Source organism: Falco cherrug, chromosome 9 (assembly GCF_023634085.1).
Source record: "Falco cherrug isolate bFalChe1 chromosome 9, bFalChe1.pri, whole genome shotgun sequence".
NCBI lineage: Eukaryota > Metazoa > Chordata > Aves > Falconiformes > Falconidae > Falco > Falco cherrug.
In genome coordinates, this window is record NC_073705.1 from 40,777,212 (window position 1) to 40,793,874 (window position 16,663).

Consider the following 16,663-nt stretch of genomic DNA (forward strand, 5'->3'; position numbering starts at 1 on the left):
CTGATCCAGATTGTCCCAGCTGCTCAAAGAGAGGGTGACATAACCCATGAGCATAAGGGTCATCGGGTTTTTTTTAATCTCTCTTTTCAAATGCAAAACTGTTGTAGAAGTCACTAGAGCAGTTTTTAGGTTGTTTTGTGACAATGTCTGCCTGGCCCAGGTTTGGTTTTGCTTATCTGTTGGTGGCTGCTTGCTTCCCTGCTGCGTGCTTGTTCCGTATGCTGCTCTTGTCCCTTCTGCCTTTCTATACTTGATCGTCATCTACAGATAGAGGAATTAACAAACTGACTTGTAAAAATCGAGCTTTCCCATGTGCCCATTTCACCTGAGGCACTGGGAGTCTTATAGGAAGGCAAATATCTCTGTTTATTTTTGTGTTTGTAAGTTAAAAACCAGGAGAATACTATGAGTCAGATTTTTTTCCTGTATGTTTATGTTCCTAACTTTAATATATTTTCCATAGGATAATCTTTCGTGTTTTTAATAGAAATTTATGGTATTCTTAGGGGGGTGAGTTATTTCTCTAGAACTGAGCTAATCGGTGCAATGATGCTTCTTCAAGCCTGAAATCATGACTTGGAGAAGTGTGTGCAGCCCTGCTCCCCTAATTCTCAAACCTGCTAATTGAAATTTTAAAACCAGTATCAGCTCTTTGGTTGTTGAACAGGGGAAATGAGGAAGGAAGTAGGAGTGCGTGGGGAGAAGTATGAAGCATAGGGAAGAGTGGGGAGCAAAAGAAAACCTGGTGATAGCTTTTCCTGAGGGTTGTTAAGTTTCCTGACAATTGGAAAGTTACTAAAATTTTTAGTCATTTTTCCCCGCTGTGGGTTTAATTTTCTAATTATAGAAACGTAGTCATTGCTGTTATACAATGAAAATAATCCATAATCTTAAATGTTGGTGGTCTGAAATACCTATAAACATTTGTCCTTGTTGGAGCAGTGCGTTCAGTGCCCCTCGTTGGGAAGGAGTTAGTTATCCCTGCTCTCTCTCGCCTGGCCTCTGCACGTCGGCTGGGCGTCCCTGCCATCCCGGCCTTCCCTCATGCGGTGTGCACAGGTGTGCATCTGTGCACGTGCGAGCAGGGCTGACCTCAGCTCGACTTTCTCGCTGGTAGGGGTGAGGGTTGTGCCTTCAAGCTTGACTTAACTGGTTCAGATGTAGCCCAGCAGCTGCCGGGTTTGAATGAGGTAAATTGTGACTGTGCGCTCAGAACAGCAGAAAATAGGTCAAGTGTGGGTTGGGTTTACATGGAAAGCGCTAGCGTCGCCTGGTAAGCCTAAGCCTCTTCTCTCAGCTCAGACAAAGCCGTTTAAGGTAAACTGGGAAGTTACGATCTCCCCAAAAAACTCTCTAGCTTTCCGTATCCTTGGTGTTTCTGGCTGGTGTTGCCTTTCATGAGAAGCCTGGAGCGGGAGGGAGGTTGCCCTAGTTGCAAGGGCAGGCAGTGGGTCAGGTCGATGTGTTCCCCCTGGAGCGGTCCCCGCTGGAAAGGCGATTCTCTGCTGGCTTGTGCGCAGCAGCACAGCCCTGCAGCCGTCAGTGCCTCTCTGACCTCCTGCCCACCAGCTGCAGCGGCGTGGCAGCTGGGGTAGCCTTTCACTTGTCAGGAATAAGGAATATACTGTTTACCAGTGGTTTGTGCCTGCATATGTGTCTAGAAAGATGGTTGAAGCAACAGAAGATCTGTATATTTTTGTCTCAGCTAAATGTGGTGATTTCCCTGTAGGGTTTTGGTGTGGTCTGTGTGGCATTGGCAGCGCCTGTGCCTGGCCAGTGATACCTCTGGGGGCGTGTTAGTTGCCGCCAATTTTTCTGTTTTAGTTACACTCATCTTTTTGCCACTGGAAAAAAAGTCTTGCAGCATAGCAGAAGGGTACTGCCAATTAATAGGTGGTGTTCTTGTTGAGATCTTTGGTATTCTGCCCATCCAGATTATATGTCACTGTTTTGTTTTATGTAGGTTTTTTTCCCCAGCTCACTCTAATGTCAGGTAGGACATCATTAAGATTGAAGCTTCATTAAAAACAACGCTGGTGGAGATTACAGATCACTGATCTGTCAGGTGACAAAACCAGTGAAAGATAAAAGGAGGAAGAAAAAAGGAGGATGGCTAGTTGTCAACGAATGAAAATAAAGACAGAATTATACAAACCTTTCAAACAAGGGGTAAAAATATACGTGGATGTGCTTGAGGCTGGGTACAGGTAAGGTAGGTATTTAAGTATTCTTTTTCTTTTAATGGCAGAAAATAATCTTCCAAAACATGGCATTAGAGGACTAGTATAAATTCTCAGCAGTCTAGATTTTAAAACCAGTCCTTTTTGCTGCTACTGCTCTCAGAAGACTGTTGTGGCAGTCCGTAGACAGATGTTGACTGATCTTGTTCCTTGGTTTTCAGACTGCAGTTTTGAAATTTAATTTCTATGCAGCTGAAGTTCCATGCAGTTGTAAAAATTATTTGGTGTAAAAAGAAAGAAAAAAAAAGGGGAGGGGGGATGTGTGTGAGGGGCTCAGTTTTATGAAAACTGATTTCAAGATGTTCACTCACGGAAAAACAGCAAGCTGAAGGTTCAAGCTTTTGACACTTTGATCTCTGAATTTAAATATGGTCCCTCTGCCATTAAAGTGCTAACAAAGTGCTTATTCCCATGTGCAGCGCATACTGTGTAAACATTGTAAACAGGACTCTCAGGTTGGTTATGTACTAGTTTTCATTTAATTCATGTCCTAAATTATCAGAAAACCTCTAAGCAGCCAGAGGAAGCTATAGTTAATTAAGCCACAGATGGTGAGGACTAATGTGGTGTTGACCTTTGCGAGGACTGCAAAATCTACTTAGTCTTTCTCTGTAAAACACTAGCTGAAATGAGTTCCTACTGATATTAAAAAGATGTCCTTGATGCATTGAAGCCAAATGCAGAGACACTGTGGCCAAGAAAGGCACTTTCCCAAAGAAACGCGTGCTAGTTCCTTGCATGGTATGTGTTGAGATTTTGTCTTCAGGGCTCCAATTTAAGCCTTTTTAGTTGCAAAAGCCACTCTTTTCCAAGACTGGTTTTCCTGGAATGCATTTTGCCAATTTTCCTCTTCTCCATCAATGAAAATGAAGAGTTGACAGCTGACTGGACTTTCTACACCTTCCTATAAGCAGCATGCAGCCTGTGCAGTGGGAGGTAGGAGTGGCTATTAGAATCCACTTTTTAGTTGTTTTGTGCTCCAGGGTTTCATGTTTCCATTTATTGAACTCATTTCTGCCCCTCAAGTCTGTGAAGAATGACTTGGAGAAGTATTTTAAAATTCTGAGGAAACATCTCTCAGTAGTTCAGGTCTTGTTGGGAAGGTAGAGAGCTGTGGAAATGTGCAGGCGGTCCCTCCACAGACGTGCCTGGCTGCCCAAATCAGAAAAGGAGCCTGTGGCCATTTGAGCCTTTCAGAAAGCACTTTGCATGGTCTATGGGCAACAATGCAGGTTCAGCTCATCCAGGGATGCCTCTCAGTGTCTTGGACATTATTTTGTTTGTGAGTGTGGCTTGAGTAGGGGAATTCTGCACATATTTGGGTTTTGTCTAGTTTTTCTGTGGGTACTGTCTTTGAAATTCTTGCTTGATCGTGACTTAAAGGAGTTTCAAAGTATTACAAGTGATCTGCACTTGTTCACTTGTGGTTTTGTATGATAAATTATGTTTGTCTGAATAACCTCTCTAAAAATGCTTCTCTGAACAAAGATTTCTACTTTCTGGTTAGAGCAGTGTGATATGTTAACCCAGTGGTATGGTCTGTTGTTTCCAATCTGCTCTATCCTTTTGCATCAGAAGAAAGAACAGATGTACTCAAATAAACACTGGCTCACTTCATTATCTGGGAAAATTTTATTCTTTATCCTTCTCATGATTTCCTAGGAGTTGAGCATGTCCCCATTGGTAGGAGTTGCCACCTAGAGAGACATGCAGCTTACTGAAGTGTTTTTTGGATAATTCAGCAGAAAGTCCACTCCACCAGAAGTGAATTTCTCTTTGGACTGGAAAGAAGGAAGAATAGCAGCAAAAATGAAAAGAAAAAAAAAAAAGAAAAAAAAAAAGATATTGTTTGCCAAGCTTCTGATAGTCACATTGCTCCATGTGACTGTCTCCTAGAAGGGCAGGAAGGATTATCTCAACCATATCTTTCTAGCCCATATGCCCTTTGTCTTCCCAGTGTTACATATAGTCGTTTGTGGAGCAAGGGGTGTTGCCATATGAAGTACATAAAGAGCTTCGTACAGTAGATTTGAAGAAGAAAATTTGCAGTCCCATTTCTTTGATTGGCATTCTGATTTGCATTTTGTAAGGATTTCAAACCAGCGTTAACATCCTCCTGGAGGGAGGTATTCCAGGACTCGTGGAAAAACTAGTCTAGGAGAGGGTACCATACTTGTGTGAGCAAATCTGCTTTCAAATGAGGAAAAGTCTGGAGGATAATCCTACAGGGCATTTAATTTTTCTGTGGGTTAGTCTGTCAGTCTTGCTACTTTGACCAAGAAGGAGGGGAAGACTGAAGGTCATAATTGCCAAGGTTCAAATCTGTAGACAGAGTTGGTTTTTGAGCAATAAAAGTACAGGGTAATGAAAAAGCCTGGGCACTGCAGACTCATCCGCTCGTCTTCTGCGCTAAGATGGGGAAGGGACTGCAAGTCACCATCTGTCTTTGTTGCCCCATCTCCCTGGTTTTGCCAAAGTTTGTGGTGTGCACTAAACAGCGTCTTAAACCATCATCTTATAATTTAACACATTACGCATTTAATTTCCTGGGTTTTAGATGTTCAGATTTAAGATTAATGGTGGAAGGTGGTCAGTCACAGCACACACGTTTTTTCGTAGATATATGTACACAAAAGAACAGAATTTTTGAGATTTCAGGAAGCTTTTTTATAGCATCTTGATACTGAGCTTCAGTTGTCAGTTACAATTTTGCATCGCTGTACTGATTTCTGTTGAAATGTTTATGTCTAGAAGCAGAACACTTTTTTTGTGGGGGTGGGGTGGGGCAGTGTTTGACGATATGTTCAATGTGTGTTTTGTGTGTATCTGTATTTAGAAACCCTGGGTTCCTTTCGATATCCTGTACGTAATCCTGGTCATACCTACATGCAGTTTGTGTAACAGATCTTTGACCTCACTTGTGCCTTCTGTAGCTCATGTTTGAGATGAGCTCATCTTTCTTCAAGAGTGAAGAAAGTAGTACAAAATGCAGTTTGCAGTCTCCTTTTCTAAGTGTTCACGTGAAACGCACTCAATCAAAGGTACTGGTAAGTCGTGCACCTGAATAGGAGAAAGAACAGAAAAGGTTCAAATGCACTCTCTGTAGGTTGACCGGTATCTTCAGAGTCAGGTTCAAAGAAGTCAAAGATGCTTAGGAAGGATGTGAAATCTTAAAAAAAAAAAGAAAAGCAGCAGTGTGCATTGCCTTCAGAAACACATGAAAAGTGTCTCAAGATGACACAGAGACTCAAAAACTTTGCATAAAGGACTCATCGAAGTAGAATAATGTTAAGACTAACAGGTCTGACGTATGGTACCTAATCAGTGTGTATAGTCTTGAAATGAAGATGCAGATTTTCTTAACTGTGACTGAAGGAATTACTAAGAATGTTTGACGTCTGCGTGTTAACTGTATTTTTAAGTCAGCCAGACAGACAGACTTCCAGTATTGCAGTGCCTCAGTCTGTTGCTTAGGTCTAATGCTTTTGGATCCGAGAGGGGAAATTTTTGTTACAGGAATCTCTTGCAGCTGCTGTGAAAGAGAGTGCATGGGAAGGAGGACAGATGAATGATCGTCACACAGCTCCAGTTTCAGAATCTGTTGGGTTCCCTTGGCAAAGCATTTCCTCTTTCCAGTGGTGGTGTTGCTTTTGTATGTAGGATCAATGCAAAAATGGATTTACACAGGGAAGTAGAACAACTAATACACTTTGTGGAATGACTCAGGAGAGGAGGTGTTTTGCTAGTCTGCTATCCTTGAATAAATTCTAGTGCTGACCTTCTTGGGCTTCTGGTAATGCTAGCAATGTATACTTCACCTAGCTGGTGGTAGAGGTCCTGTTGATCTTGCCCTTCACTTTGTTCCACTTTACATGTATTAAAACAATCACCTTGAGCATTCCTTTTGGATCCGAGGCCATATCCTTTTCAAAAGCAAAAGGAGAGTGAGTGATTTTCTCTTGGTAACTGAAGCATTGATTCTTTCTCCATAATGGAGCACACAATCTTCAAGTGTCAGGAAGTGAATTTTGAATTTGAGATAGACATCCTGTGAACAGTGGGTTAGCAGGAGTAATCTCATCCAGATGAATAGAGAGAAATTGCTCGTGTCACTTGAGGGCCTGGCAGCAATGCACAATTCCCTGAGTGTTGCTTGTATCTTTGTATTCTATGGATGGAGCTCTTCATAATAAATTGTAAAACATCAAGGAACTTGTTGGAGATCAAGGAAAGAAATTACTTGATCTCAGCTGCAGCACTGATAAAACATTTTACATTTTGTATGTGGAGTATTGCTCTGATTATTTTAACTGTCTGAAGTTCTCTTGGCACAAATGCATGTTCCTGCAGCTCAAGGATTTCCTAGGCCATCTTTGCATGAGGAGTCGCCAGGCGTGGTGCAGATTTATTTCACTGCCACAGCCTCAAAAGGCAGAAATAGCAAGTTTGCTCTGAAGTAGAGAAATAGATACTCCCAAGAGTCTAGAGGTGAACGGTGACTTAAGCCACGCTGTCTAAAATACGAATAAGATCTTGTGCCTAGTTTTTCCGTGTTAGGACAACAGTGCCACCAAATGTGTCTTAATTTCCCAGATGATGTCCTATTTAAATAGTCAAAAATAATCTTTTCCAGGAGGACTGAATATAATAAAAAATTGAAGCATGTCTTATTTGGAATTGCCTAATTAACAAAGACCTACATATTTGAAAATCAGTAATGGTGTTTCTCTCAGAATGTTTGTTTCTCTTAAAATACAGCTATCTCTTACGCATTATCTTTGTGGATTTTATAGCTATGTTTATGCTCAGTATGTCCGTACTAAATTTTATAGATATGATAAACAGATACTTATTTTTTAAATTCATTTAATCGTTTAAATTCTTTCTGCATACCTGTAAACACTGAAGTCTTTAGAGGGCAATTTTAGCTTGTAGCAAGACAGCATTTATGAAAGTGTGATCCTATTAATAGCTTACAAGTCTGGCCACATGTGGGGTCTGACATACCATGTTCCCATGAAATAACTTCTAGCACTATGTTATGCTTTTAAGTTTTTTCTAAAAATAGCACAGGGATTTGTAGGCAATCAGTAAAATTAGCATAAAACTACTTAATATTGTACTCTTAAAATACATCTAGGAAATTAAACAGAAATGTTACAAGTAAACATAACATATGGTTCTTTTTTTTAATCTCTACTTTAGGACGACGTAGACAGTCTAAACCCAGTTCTCAGGGATAACCCGCAGTTACATGAGGAGGTAAAAGCCTGGGTAAAGGAACAAAAGGTTCAGGAGATTTTTATGCAAGGTAATTATGTGGGAAATTCTGTTATTTCTATTCTGTGTTAGCTAGTTTAAGGCCATTAGTTGTGTTGGACTCATCTCATAGTATTTGTGATATAATGGAGAATATATTTCTGACTTGGAAGTTATTTTTGGAAGTATTTGTTAATACAAGAAAACAAGACTATGTAAAAAGCTGTGCGTGACTTCTTCAGACTGTTCATAACGTGTTTGATGTTTTGGTGATTACAGCAGAAGCTGAATATCATGAGTCTGAACGTAGGTATTTTATAAAGTTTGTTGTGAAAATAAGCGCGTATGAATGGCAACCACACACCTTTTAGCATGTTTAAAACTGTTGTGTGCTCTGTTAGTGTTACTATTACGTGTGATAACTTCTCAGATACCTGCCTGTTCTTGCAGTTATTCACAGCTCTGTCACAGATGAAGAATACTTTCAGATCTCCACCCCACACCCTCAGCCCCCGATTGAAAAGTGCCTTTCAGATCAGTTACAGTTTTGTAACTCTGTTCTAATGCTAGAAGGTTGCAGCAAATGCATACATCATTTTTTACACTGTAGCTACAAGTTAGGTGAAAACTAGTATGAATTAGAATAAATTATTTTGGCTCAGTCTTGCTGATAATAAAAATGTATATGCATTTGTGCAATATATTCATTAACTTTCTGCAGAACTGACAGACAGCTCTACAGAGGCATTCCTAGCTATGGGGGGCAGAAACTAACCTCTGTAGGATCTGGGTTAAAATAAAATTCCCAGGCAAGCAGCAAAGCAGTTTCAGGACAAAAATGCTTAAGCATTCTGTAAATTAAGAATGGGAGGGGAGCAGTAAATAATCTGGTATTTTAAGGATGGCACTGAGGTTTGCTTACTGTCCCTTTGATAAAACTAAGGTTAGAAAACCAAAAGAATGTGGTAAGTATAATATCCATGTTACAGTTAAAAATGTCTGTCTTTCCTTCTGTGGAGTTTCTGATTTGACTAATGCGATTGTATGGGCCACAGAGAAAGCATGCTGAAAAAAGCAATCTGTGGAATTGTGTAGATAGGAAGTTCGTATGTCGCTGTTAAGTGATTTTAGATTCTATCATAATACCCTCAGATACAACATGAACAACATGAGTTAGTAGTCTGTTGGTGAAATTTGCAGGCAGAACTAGATTGAGAGGTGATGTGAAATCAAATTAGGGCTATAGGAAAAGGAAACTAAAATTGAGCTTGTTTGTTGTATTTCATTAGAGTAACAATACTAAGAAAATTACCAAAGCTTTTCTGTACACTGGCACAGACTCAATACTTGAGCAAAGCCCCAGCAATATTGGAATAGTCACCTAAATGAAACTGCCAGCCTGTCATCCACACAACTCATTTATGTCCCATCTTTCCAGGAACTGTATTTTTGTCTTACATATATATAATTTTATATAATTTCTCAAACAGATGTTCAGATGCTTGGAAGTGCACAAATTAGGAGTATTTTAGATGAGGAGGTGAATTTAATTCAAACGCCCTTGCAGACTAGCTCTCCTCATCTAAGGAAAAGCTGCAGTTCAAATGCATTGCTCACCTGCTGTGGGTGCAGTGTGACCGGAGGAGAGACGCACTTCCTCGGGCGGTGACATCCCATCCGCCGTGACAGCCTTTGCAGTGCCACCAGCTCAGCCCCACTGGACGGTGGTCAGCCAGCAGAGAATGCTGTCATGTTCTCCTGGGGCATAATCTGCTCCTGGTCCTGGAGACTTTGCATTTGGCACGAATCTTTCAATGGCTTACAGGCAGCCCTCTAGCAGTGCTAGCTGCTGTAATCTAGTCATGTTATCCTTCTTTTCTCCTCCCCTCCCTTCTCTGGTTTTCTTCATCTTCTCCGTTATTACCATTTTCCTGTTCCCTGCAATTTAAGCAACATTTTCAGTTATACCGTGTCTAGACACATCTATTAAGGTTGTTACCATATTCTCTTGCTTCATTCTCTACAGCATTTTTAGGATCCAGCCTTTTCCTTCTTGTCTATGATGCTGAAGTCTTCATCTCGTATCTTACTATTTGCTACTTAGACTACCACAGTTAAAACGCACTTTTATCTGAAGAAAGAAGAGGGTCAGATAAAAGTATTGAAATCGGGTTCGAAATGTTTGAAAGAAACGTGCCAATTTGAGGAGGGGGAATTTTAGTCAGAACTGGTCCAGTTATTTACAAGAATGAGACTAAAGAAAAAAAATGGCCCTTCTAACCTGTTCTTTGGGCAGCAGTCACAGCAGCAGGCTTTGCAGTAGAGATTGTAGATTTGACAGGAAAGTAGTTTATTCCTTGTTTTAAAAAAAAACAAAAACAACCATCACCAAAAAACTCCTCCCAAACTTGGCCAAGTTGAAGGCTTTAGGGACGAATAAAACCAGTTCAAGGAACATAGTAAAATGTCTTTGATACTTAACAATTAAAATCTTTGAATTTTTTCTTCTTATTAGATTTACTATCACTACAGTCAGTGAGGCTGCATGTATAATAATCGTCTTGAAACACTTGAGTGTGCTTCAGCCCTGGAGATATTTCCTGATAGCACTGCACAGGCTGTTTCAACAATGTGTAGCTGAGCGTGATTCAGCCAGGGACTGGAGACAAAGCCAGGCTTTTCCTGTAATGGCTGCTTGTGGCTGGGCTGGGCTGGAGCTCAGAGCCGTCCTGTGTCGTATGACCACAGGCTAATCTTTCTCCTTCTTCGTGACACCCAGCAGCACATTAAAAAAAAAAAAAAAACCAAAACCCAAAACCAAACAAAAAACCAAACAAACCACCACCACGTTTTTTAAAGGTAGATAAAGTGTCTTTTAAAAATAGATGGGATAATAGCTGGGAGGAGGGGCAGACACAGATTAGAGCAAGGAGTAAGAGGAAAGAAATTGGCACTGGGTCAGTGCAGAAGAGTATAGGAGAAGCTGGAAGCTGATGGGGAAGGATGAGGCTTGTAAGATGAGAAGACTGGGAAAGGACTTGGAAGGCAGTGGCCTGGAATCATAAATGCTAAAATGAGAGAAGCTGGGGAGAGGCTGGTTCTGGTTATGCAAGAGACTGAAAATCATTGTGCAGTTAACAGCAGGCTGCAAGAGAGGAGGAACTGGGATAGGAACGTAGGAATGAGAAATGCACATGAAGAGACACAGGCAAAATTTTACTGAGACTGTCTGAATAAGGCAGAGCTTTGGGACAGTGATTAAAAGTTCGAGACATGGAGAATGCAGTTGGGTCAGGCAGCCAGAAGTGTGGGAGCTGAGCTGGAGGCGTTTTGCAGGGGCATATGGAGTAAGCGTTGGAGTGGAGCCATCAGGAAATGTGTCCCCACGGGAACCCCGTCTGGTCCAAGACAAGGAATGAGAGACATAAGCTTGCAGATCCTTCCTCTTTTTATGGTCATACGTGTCAGTGATTGGCAGCACCCATGCTGGTGCACTTCTGACCCTTGTCTGTGCAGCTGGAAACGTGCTCCAGGGACGAGTTAACACCAGTAGCTCAGAGGGTTCAGTGGGTCTCAGGGTTTCAGTTGTGCAGTGAATGATGTGAATGTGGGTGAAAGAAGGGTGCCACTGCATGGTGTTTCTGTTCCTAGCTGTTTTAGAACCTAGATAATCACATGCAAAAGGTATTTCAGAAGGCCTTGCTAAGGTTCCACAATTAAATCCTAAGACCACTTGGAAATGTCTAAATTATTACTGCTTTTGCACTTCTCCTGACTTCTCAAATATTGACATTAAAAACAGTCCTTATGAACATGCACTTCCTTGTGCAGAGGTTATAATGGACTCAGTCATGTGAATACAGATATTTTGCTAGAGAAAGATCGGCAAGGTCCCTGTCTGTTTGCTGCAGATGTTTGAGCTTGCTTAATGTACTGGGCAGGGGTTGGAAAAAATCTTTTAAGACTAAAGACAGGGGAATTCTGGCCTTGCCTGTGCGGTTGAGCAACTAAGCACTCTTAAATCATTTAAGTTAGGCTTTTTGTAGGCTGCCACTGACTGGTTTTGCTTCCGTTCCTGTATGCCTGACGTGGGGTTTGGTTGCAGAAGTAGCAGAACCCACACAGTTGGAACTGAACTCAGTGGCAGTGTGCTTGGTCATACAAAATGCTATATAAACACTTAAGTGCAATGAAACTTTAGTGTGTTGATAATCAAGAACATGGGATAAAATTGTTGAATCTCAATTTCTGGGTCTTGAAACCAACTACAGAAATAAAACTACTGTATCATACTGTCCCCCCCACCCCCACTGACTTTTGGAGGTGAATTAAAATGATTCTGCAAAGTGACTGTGTGTGGGGTTTCTTTGCAGTTGCTACATCTGAAAACAGGAGCTAAAATCTTCACTCAGTGTGTGTGTGTGTGTGTGTGTTTTGGAATATTCTGTGTGGCCATAGCAGGGACGGGATCACTCGGCTGCCTTTCCAGCTGCTGTAATGGAGAGAAACTCTGTGGTCACTTATGGGAAAGACTTGGCAGATGGAGAGCCTAACCACTGAGATGTAAATCTTTTTGCCAGCAAAGCAGCTGGGCATGTGACTAGCCTGTTAAATAGCTTCTGTATAACCTGCTGCTGCCACTTTCTGGCCTTTCAGATTACTTTCCTATGGTTCCTGTACGTAGGCAGGAATCTGTCCATCATTTCTCATCATGGTTGCAGCAAGATTTAGTTAGATAAGAAAACAGTATGTTAAAAATACTAGCAGAATTGACCTTAAGGCATACTTGAATGTACCAGTTGCGTTCCAAAATGTCTTCCTGAGTAAAAGTCAAATCCACAGGCAGTGCTGTGCCAGAATTGCCTGTAGTTTGCTGACCATGCCGTGCACGCTGTATGTTTGCTATGAGGCTGAAAACCCAGGAAAACCCATTGATACTTTTTTCTTTCCTTTTTTTCTGAATTCCTCAATGGCTTTTTCATTTCTTCCCCTTCTAAAGGTCCGTACTCCTTAAATGGTTATAGGGTGAGAGTGTACAGACAGGATTCTGCCACCCAGTGGTTTACTGGTATCATTACCCACCATGATCTCTTCACCCGCACTATGGTTGTTATGAATGACCAGGTGAGTTTTGGTATGTGTTACTCGGAAAACAAGCCTCAAGTAAACTACACGTTGGGAGTTCTTACAGGTTTTTTTGTGGTGCTCTGAAATACACTAAGCTGTTCAGTTCTAGCAGGGCGAGTCTTATTACTGCGCTGAAACTGCAGCATGACTTTGCATTGGGCTAGCAATTAAAACCATCCTGAGGCTGAATGTTTGTGCAATCATGTGATTAATACCAGTTCTACAGTTTTGCTTTTCTTCTGCTCTCACCATTTGACTAGTGAAGTCTTTGAAGGGAAGCGATCTGGTTTTAAGAACTGGTCTTCCCTGTCAGCTCTGTTGAGAATTTCTTTTCTCAGCGCTGAAATCTTCTAGCACTGCAGTAGCGATTACTTCTTCCAAGCAATTGAAATAACCGCCTCCCACAATTTATTGAATTAAGCATTTACTTCAGCCCTAATTTACATTTACTGAGGTGGGGTTTAGTTGTATTTCTGAAGTTGATGTTATAAAAAGAATTAATACTGGTATTTTTAGTGGCATGGCACTAATGAATTTTATTTCAGGAGACCAGGGTAATGATTCATTGTTAATATGGGGAATGACCTGTCTCTGCCTTGAAATGACTGACAAAATCATATGTGACAATAAAATTTAAGACTAGTCTAATGCTCAGATACATTCTTTCCCTTAATTTGCTCTAATTAATTTTCCCCAAATGTTATTTTTTTCACTTTGTGACACATTGGTTAAAGATCTGGTTAGTATTTCCTCCCTTCTGAAATATCCCTCCCTAGTAACATTCCACCGCTCTTAGAGTTGTTCTCTCCAGTTATTTTGGTTCTTTCAGCAGTTTTGCTTCTGTTGGAAGCAGTATTGTAATGTGCTTCTGCAGGATATTTTATAGTGCATTAAATACATTTTACAAAATGTCTATTTGAATTTCTGCTTAACATATACTCTGTGAAGAGCTCAGTGTCTTAATTTCAAATTTGCAGATCAGTGAAAGGGGGGAAGGAAGTGGTGGGGTACTTCTTTTAAAAAACAAAGTTATTTTTACACTGACATGTAAAGACACATTTGCTTTGGTTTTACTCTTTTCCCAGCCTTTGTTGAGATTCATGTGTTAGATCTGCTCGCTTGGATTAAGTAGGCTTTTTCTCTGATTAGTCTTTAGCACACAAAATAGACTGGTGAACAGTGATACAGAAAATACAGGTTGGGCAGTATGTGAACATCTGCTGATCTTTTTTTTTTGTTCTTTTTTTCTTTTTAATAAACCAGGTGTTAGAACCGCAGAATGTTGATCCTTCTATGGTTCAGATGACCTTTCTAGATGATGTTGTTCACTCTTTGTTGAAAGGTGAAAATATTGGCATCACTTCACGCCGACGGTCTCGTTCCAACCAGAACAGCAACACAGTCCACGTAGATACATTTATCTTTTTAACTAAGTATTTTTCTGTATTGTAAATATTAAAGATACATGTTTAAAGTCACTGATTAAAATTGCATTTAAGTTCATTAATCACAAAATTATTTTTAGGGTCATTATACACGTGCGCAAGCAAATAGTCCAAGACCAGCAATGAATTCCCAAACTGCAGCACCAAAACAGAATTCTCACCAGCATCAGCAACAGAGGAATACTCGGCCAAATAAGAGGAAAGGCTCTGATAGCAGCATGCCTGATGAAGAGAAGATGAAAGAAGAAAGATATGATTATATAGGTCGAGGAGGTAAAAGCAGTTATTGGAAAGGGAGGGAGAGCTGCTTAAAACTGTATTAGACTGAAAATGTGATAGAAATGTTTTTATTTTTTACAGAAAACCCCAAGAACAAAAATAAACACTTCCTTAGTAAAAGAAGAAAACCTGAAGAGGATGAAAAAAAATTAAATATGAAGAGACTGCGGACAGACAATATCTCAGATTACTCTGAGAGCAGTGACTCAGAAATTTCAAACAAAAGATTAACAGATTCGTCCTCAGAGCAAAATTCAGAAAACGAGTTAAAAAGCAAGAACACTTCAAAGATAAATGGAGAAGAAGGAAAATCCCAAACTATTGAGGGAGTGGAACAGACACTAACAGATAGGCGGTCTCCATGGGATGAAATACAGGAAGATAAAAAACAAGAAGAGACAGAAAGACTGAAGTCATCCATCTTAGATCAGCAGGAAAAATCTTCACTCCATGCAGCAGAGCAGCCAACACCTTATGAGCAGAATGCCAAGGATCCACATGTTCAAGAGTGCAATGCAGAAAAACATACTGCAGAATTAAAAAATGATCAGTTTGTACCCAGACCTCCTACTCCAAAATGTGGTGTTGATGTTACTAATAAAAACAATGCTGAAAAGGAGAGCCAGGATAATGCTGCAAGTACCTTTGGTTTGCAAACGGTTCAGAAAATAGAATCTCACAGCAGCGATTTAAAACAGCAATTTGCAAATGCAAATTTCCTTGAAGCAAGAAAACAGGAAGCTGATCAAAGTTGGGTTAGCGGTGTTGTTAACAAAACTGAATTGATCCAACCTGGGGTTGTAAAAACGTTATCAGTAAATGAACACTTAAATTCTGAAAAAGAAAAAGTGCAGTATGGCTCGTTTATGTCTTCGTTAAGTGTAGCTTCTCTAGCAGAAGAGAGTAAACTGCATAAACAAAGTCCAGTCCCCGATTCTGTGAAGTCAAAACCTAGTGCTTCAGTTGATCATCCTAAAACAAAGTCACCTGATGTTAAGCCTAAATTCACCCAATCTTCTGATACTGTGAAGTCTAAGGTTAGTTCCCAAAACAGCCATGCTACTGGATTAACAAGGTCAGCCAATAAAACTGATCATGATTTGCCTAGGTCTAGTTTTCATCCAGTTCCAGCTAGAGTTAGTGCTCTAGAAGCTACTAAAAGTCCTCTTATCATTGACAAGAATGAACATTTCACGGTGTACAGGGACCCCACTCTGATTGGACAAGAAACAGGAACTAATCACATTTCACCTTATTTGCATCAGCATAATTATCCTCTGCATTCCTCATCCCACCGAACCTGTTTAAATCCAAATGCTCATCATCCTGCATTAACTGGTTCATCCCACCTGCTAGCTGGGTCTTCAGCTCAGGCTCCCTTGTCTGCTATTAACACTCACCCCCTTAGTACCGCATCTCACCATTCTGTTCACCACCCTCATCTACTTCCTGCAGTGTTACCTGGAGTGCCTGCTGCCTCCTTGCTGGGTGGCCACCCGCGACTAGAGACTGCTCATGCTAGCAGCTTAGGCCATTTGGCATTAGCACACCAGCAGCAGCAACAGATGTTACAACACCAGTCTCCACATCTTCTTGGACAAGCTCATCCTTCTGCTTCCTATAATCAGCTAGGGCTTTATCCAATTATTTGGCAGTATCCAAACGGAACACATGCTTACTCAGGACTCGGTCTGCCCTCCTCCAAATGGGTCCACCCAGAAACTCCTGTTAACGCGGAGACTTCCTTGAGAAGGGTAAGTTGAACTCGTTTCTTAATGACATATTTAGCTGGGGCCGGTGTCTCCCAGCAGTGGTTCTCTAGGTACAGATCTGGTGGTTTGCGTCACACAGTGTTTGGTGATGGCGGGTTTTTTGAGGAATGAAATTCCAGTAGTAACTGCTGTCTCGCAGTGGGCGTGAGTAGGGAGTTAGTTCTTCCAGACCTTGATTTCCCAAGTATTTTAAAGAAGAAATGTTTGGTTTTAGTTTATGACCAACTGAGGTCAACCAGTGGGTTTTGGACCTCAAGTCCACAGGGTAAATTCTGCTACCTCAAACAACGAAAACCATTGTGTAAGTTAAGTACTAGGAGAGGTAGTACTGTTGTCTTTACAGTGAAATTCATGTATGCTTGCTAAGCAATGGAGAAAGGCTGAGATGGGTGGAGTACTAAATCCAGCGGGAACTTCTGAAAAGAAATACTGTAGCATTTATAAATCTTTCTTGCACTGCACACCCATGTCTCTTGTCTTTACACCTATCTGTGTACCTTCTCTTGGCATATCTTTTTCTCCCCTTCTGTTCCTGTTGACA

The 16,663-nt window shown here is 40.9% G+C and overlaps 1 protein-coding gene across 4 annotated transcripts in view; it reads left to right on the top strand.

The window, feature by feature from the left end:
* The window catches only part of JMJD1C (jumonji domain containing 1C), a 165,936-nt gene that overhangs the window by 118,827 nt on the left and 30,446 nt on the right, over window positions 1–16,663 (top strand). For 3 of the 4 annotated variants that reach the window (XM_055720847.1, XM_055720849.1, XM_055720848.1), the window contains 5 exons: window positions 7,446–7,551; window positions 12,499–12,623; window positions 13,890–14,033; window positions 14,152–14,344; window positions 14,432–16,104. In XM_055720847.1, the coding sequence (XP_055576822.1) occupies window positions 7,446–7,551; window positions 12,499–12,623; window positions 13,890–14,033; window positions 14,152–14,344; window positions 14,432–16,104 (2,241 nt within the window). Of the gene's footprint in view, window positions 1–7,445; window positions 7,552–12,498; window positions 12,624–13,889; window positions 14,034–14,151; window positions 14,345–14,431; window positions 16,105–16,663 lie in introns of those variants that run through there. The other variant, XM_055720851.1, reaches the window with a different exon arrangement.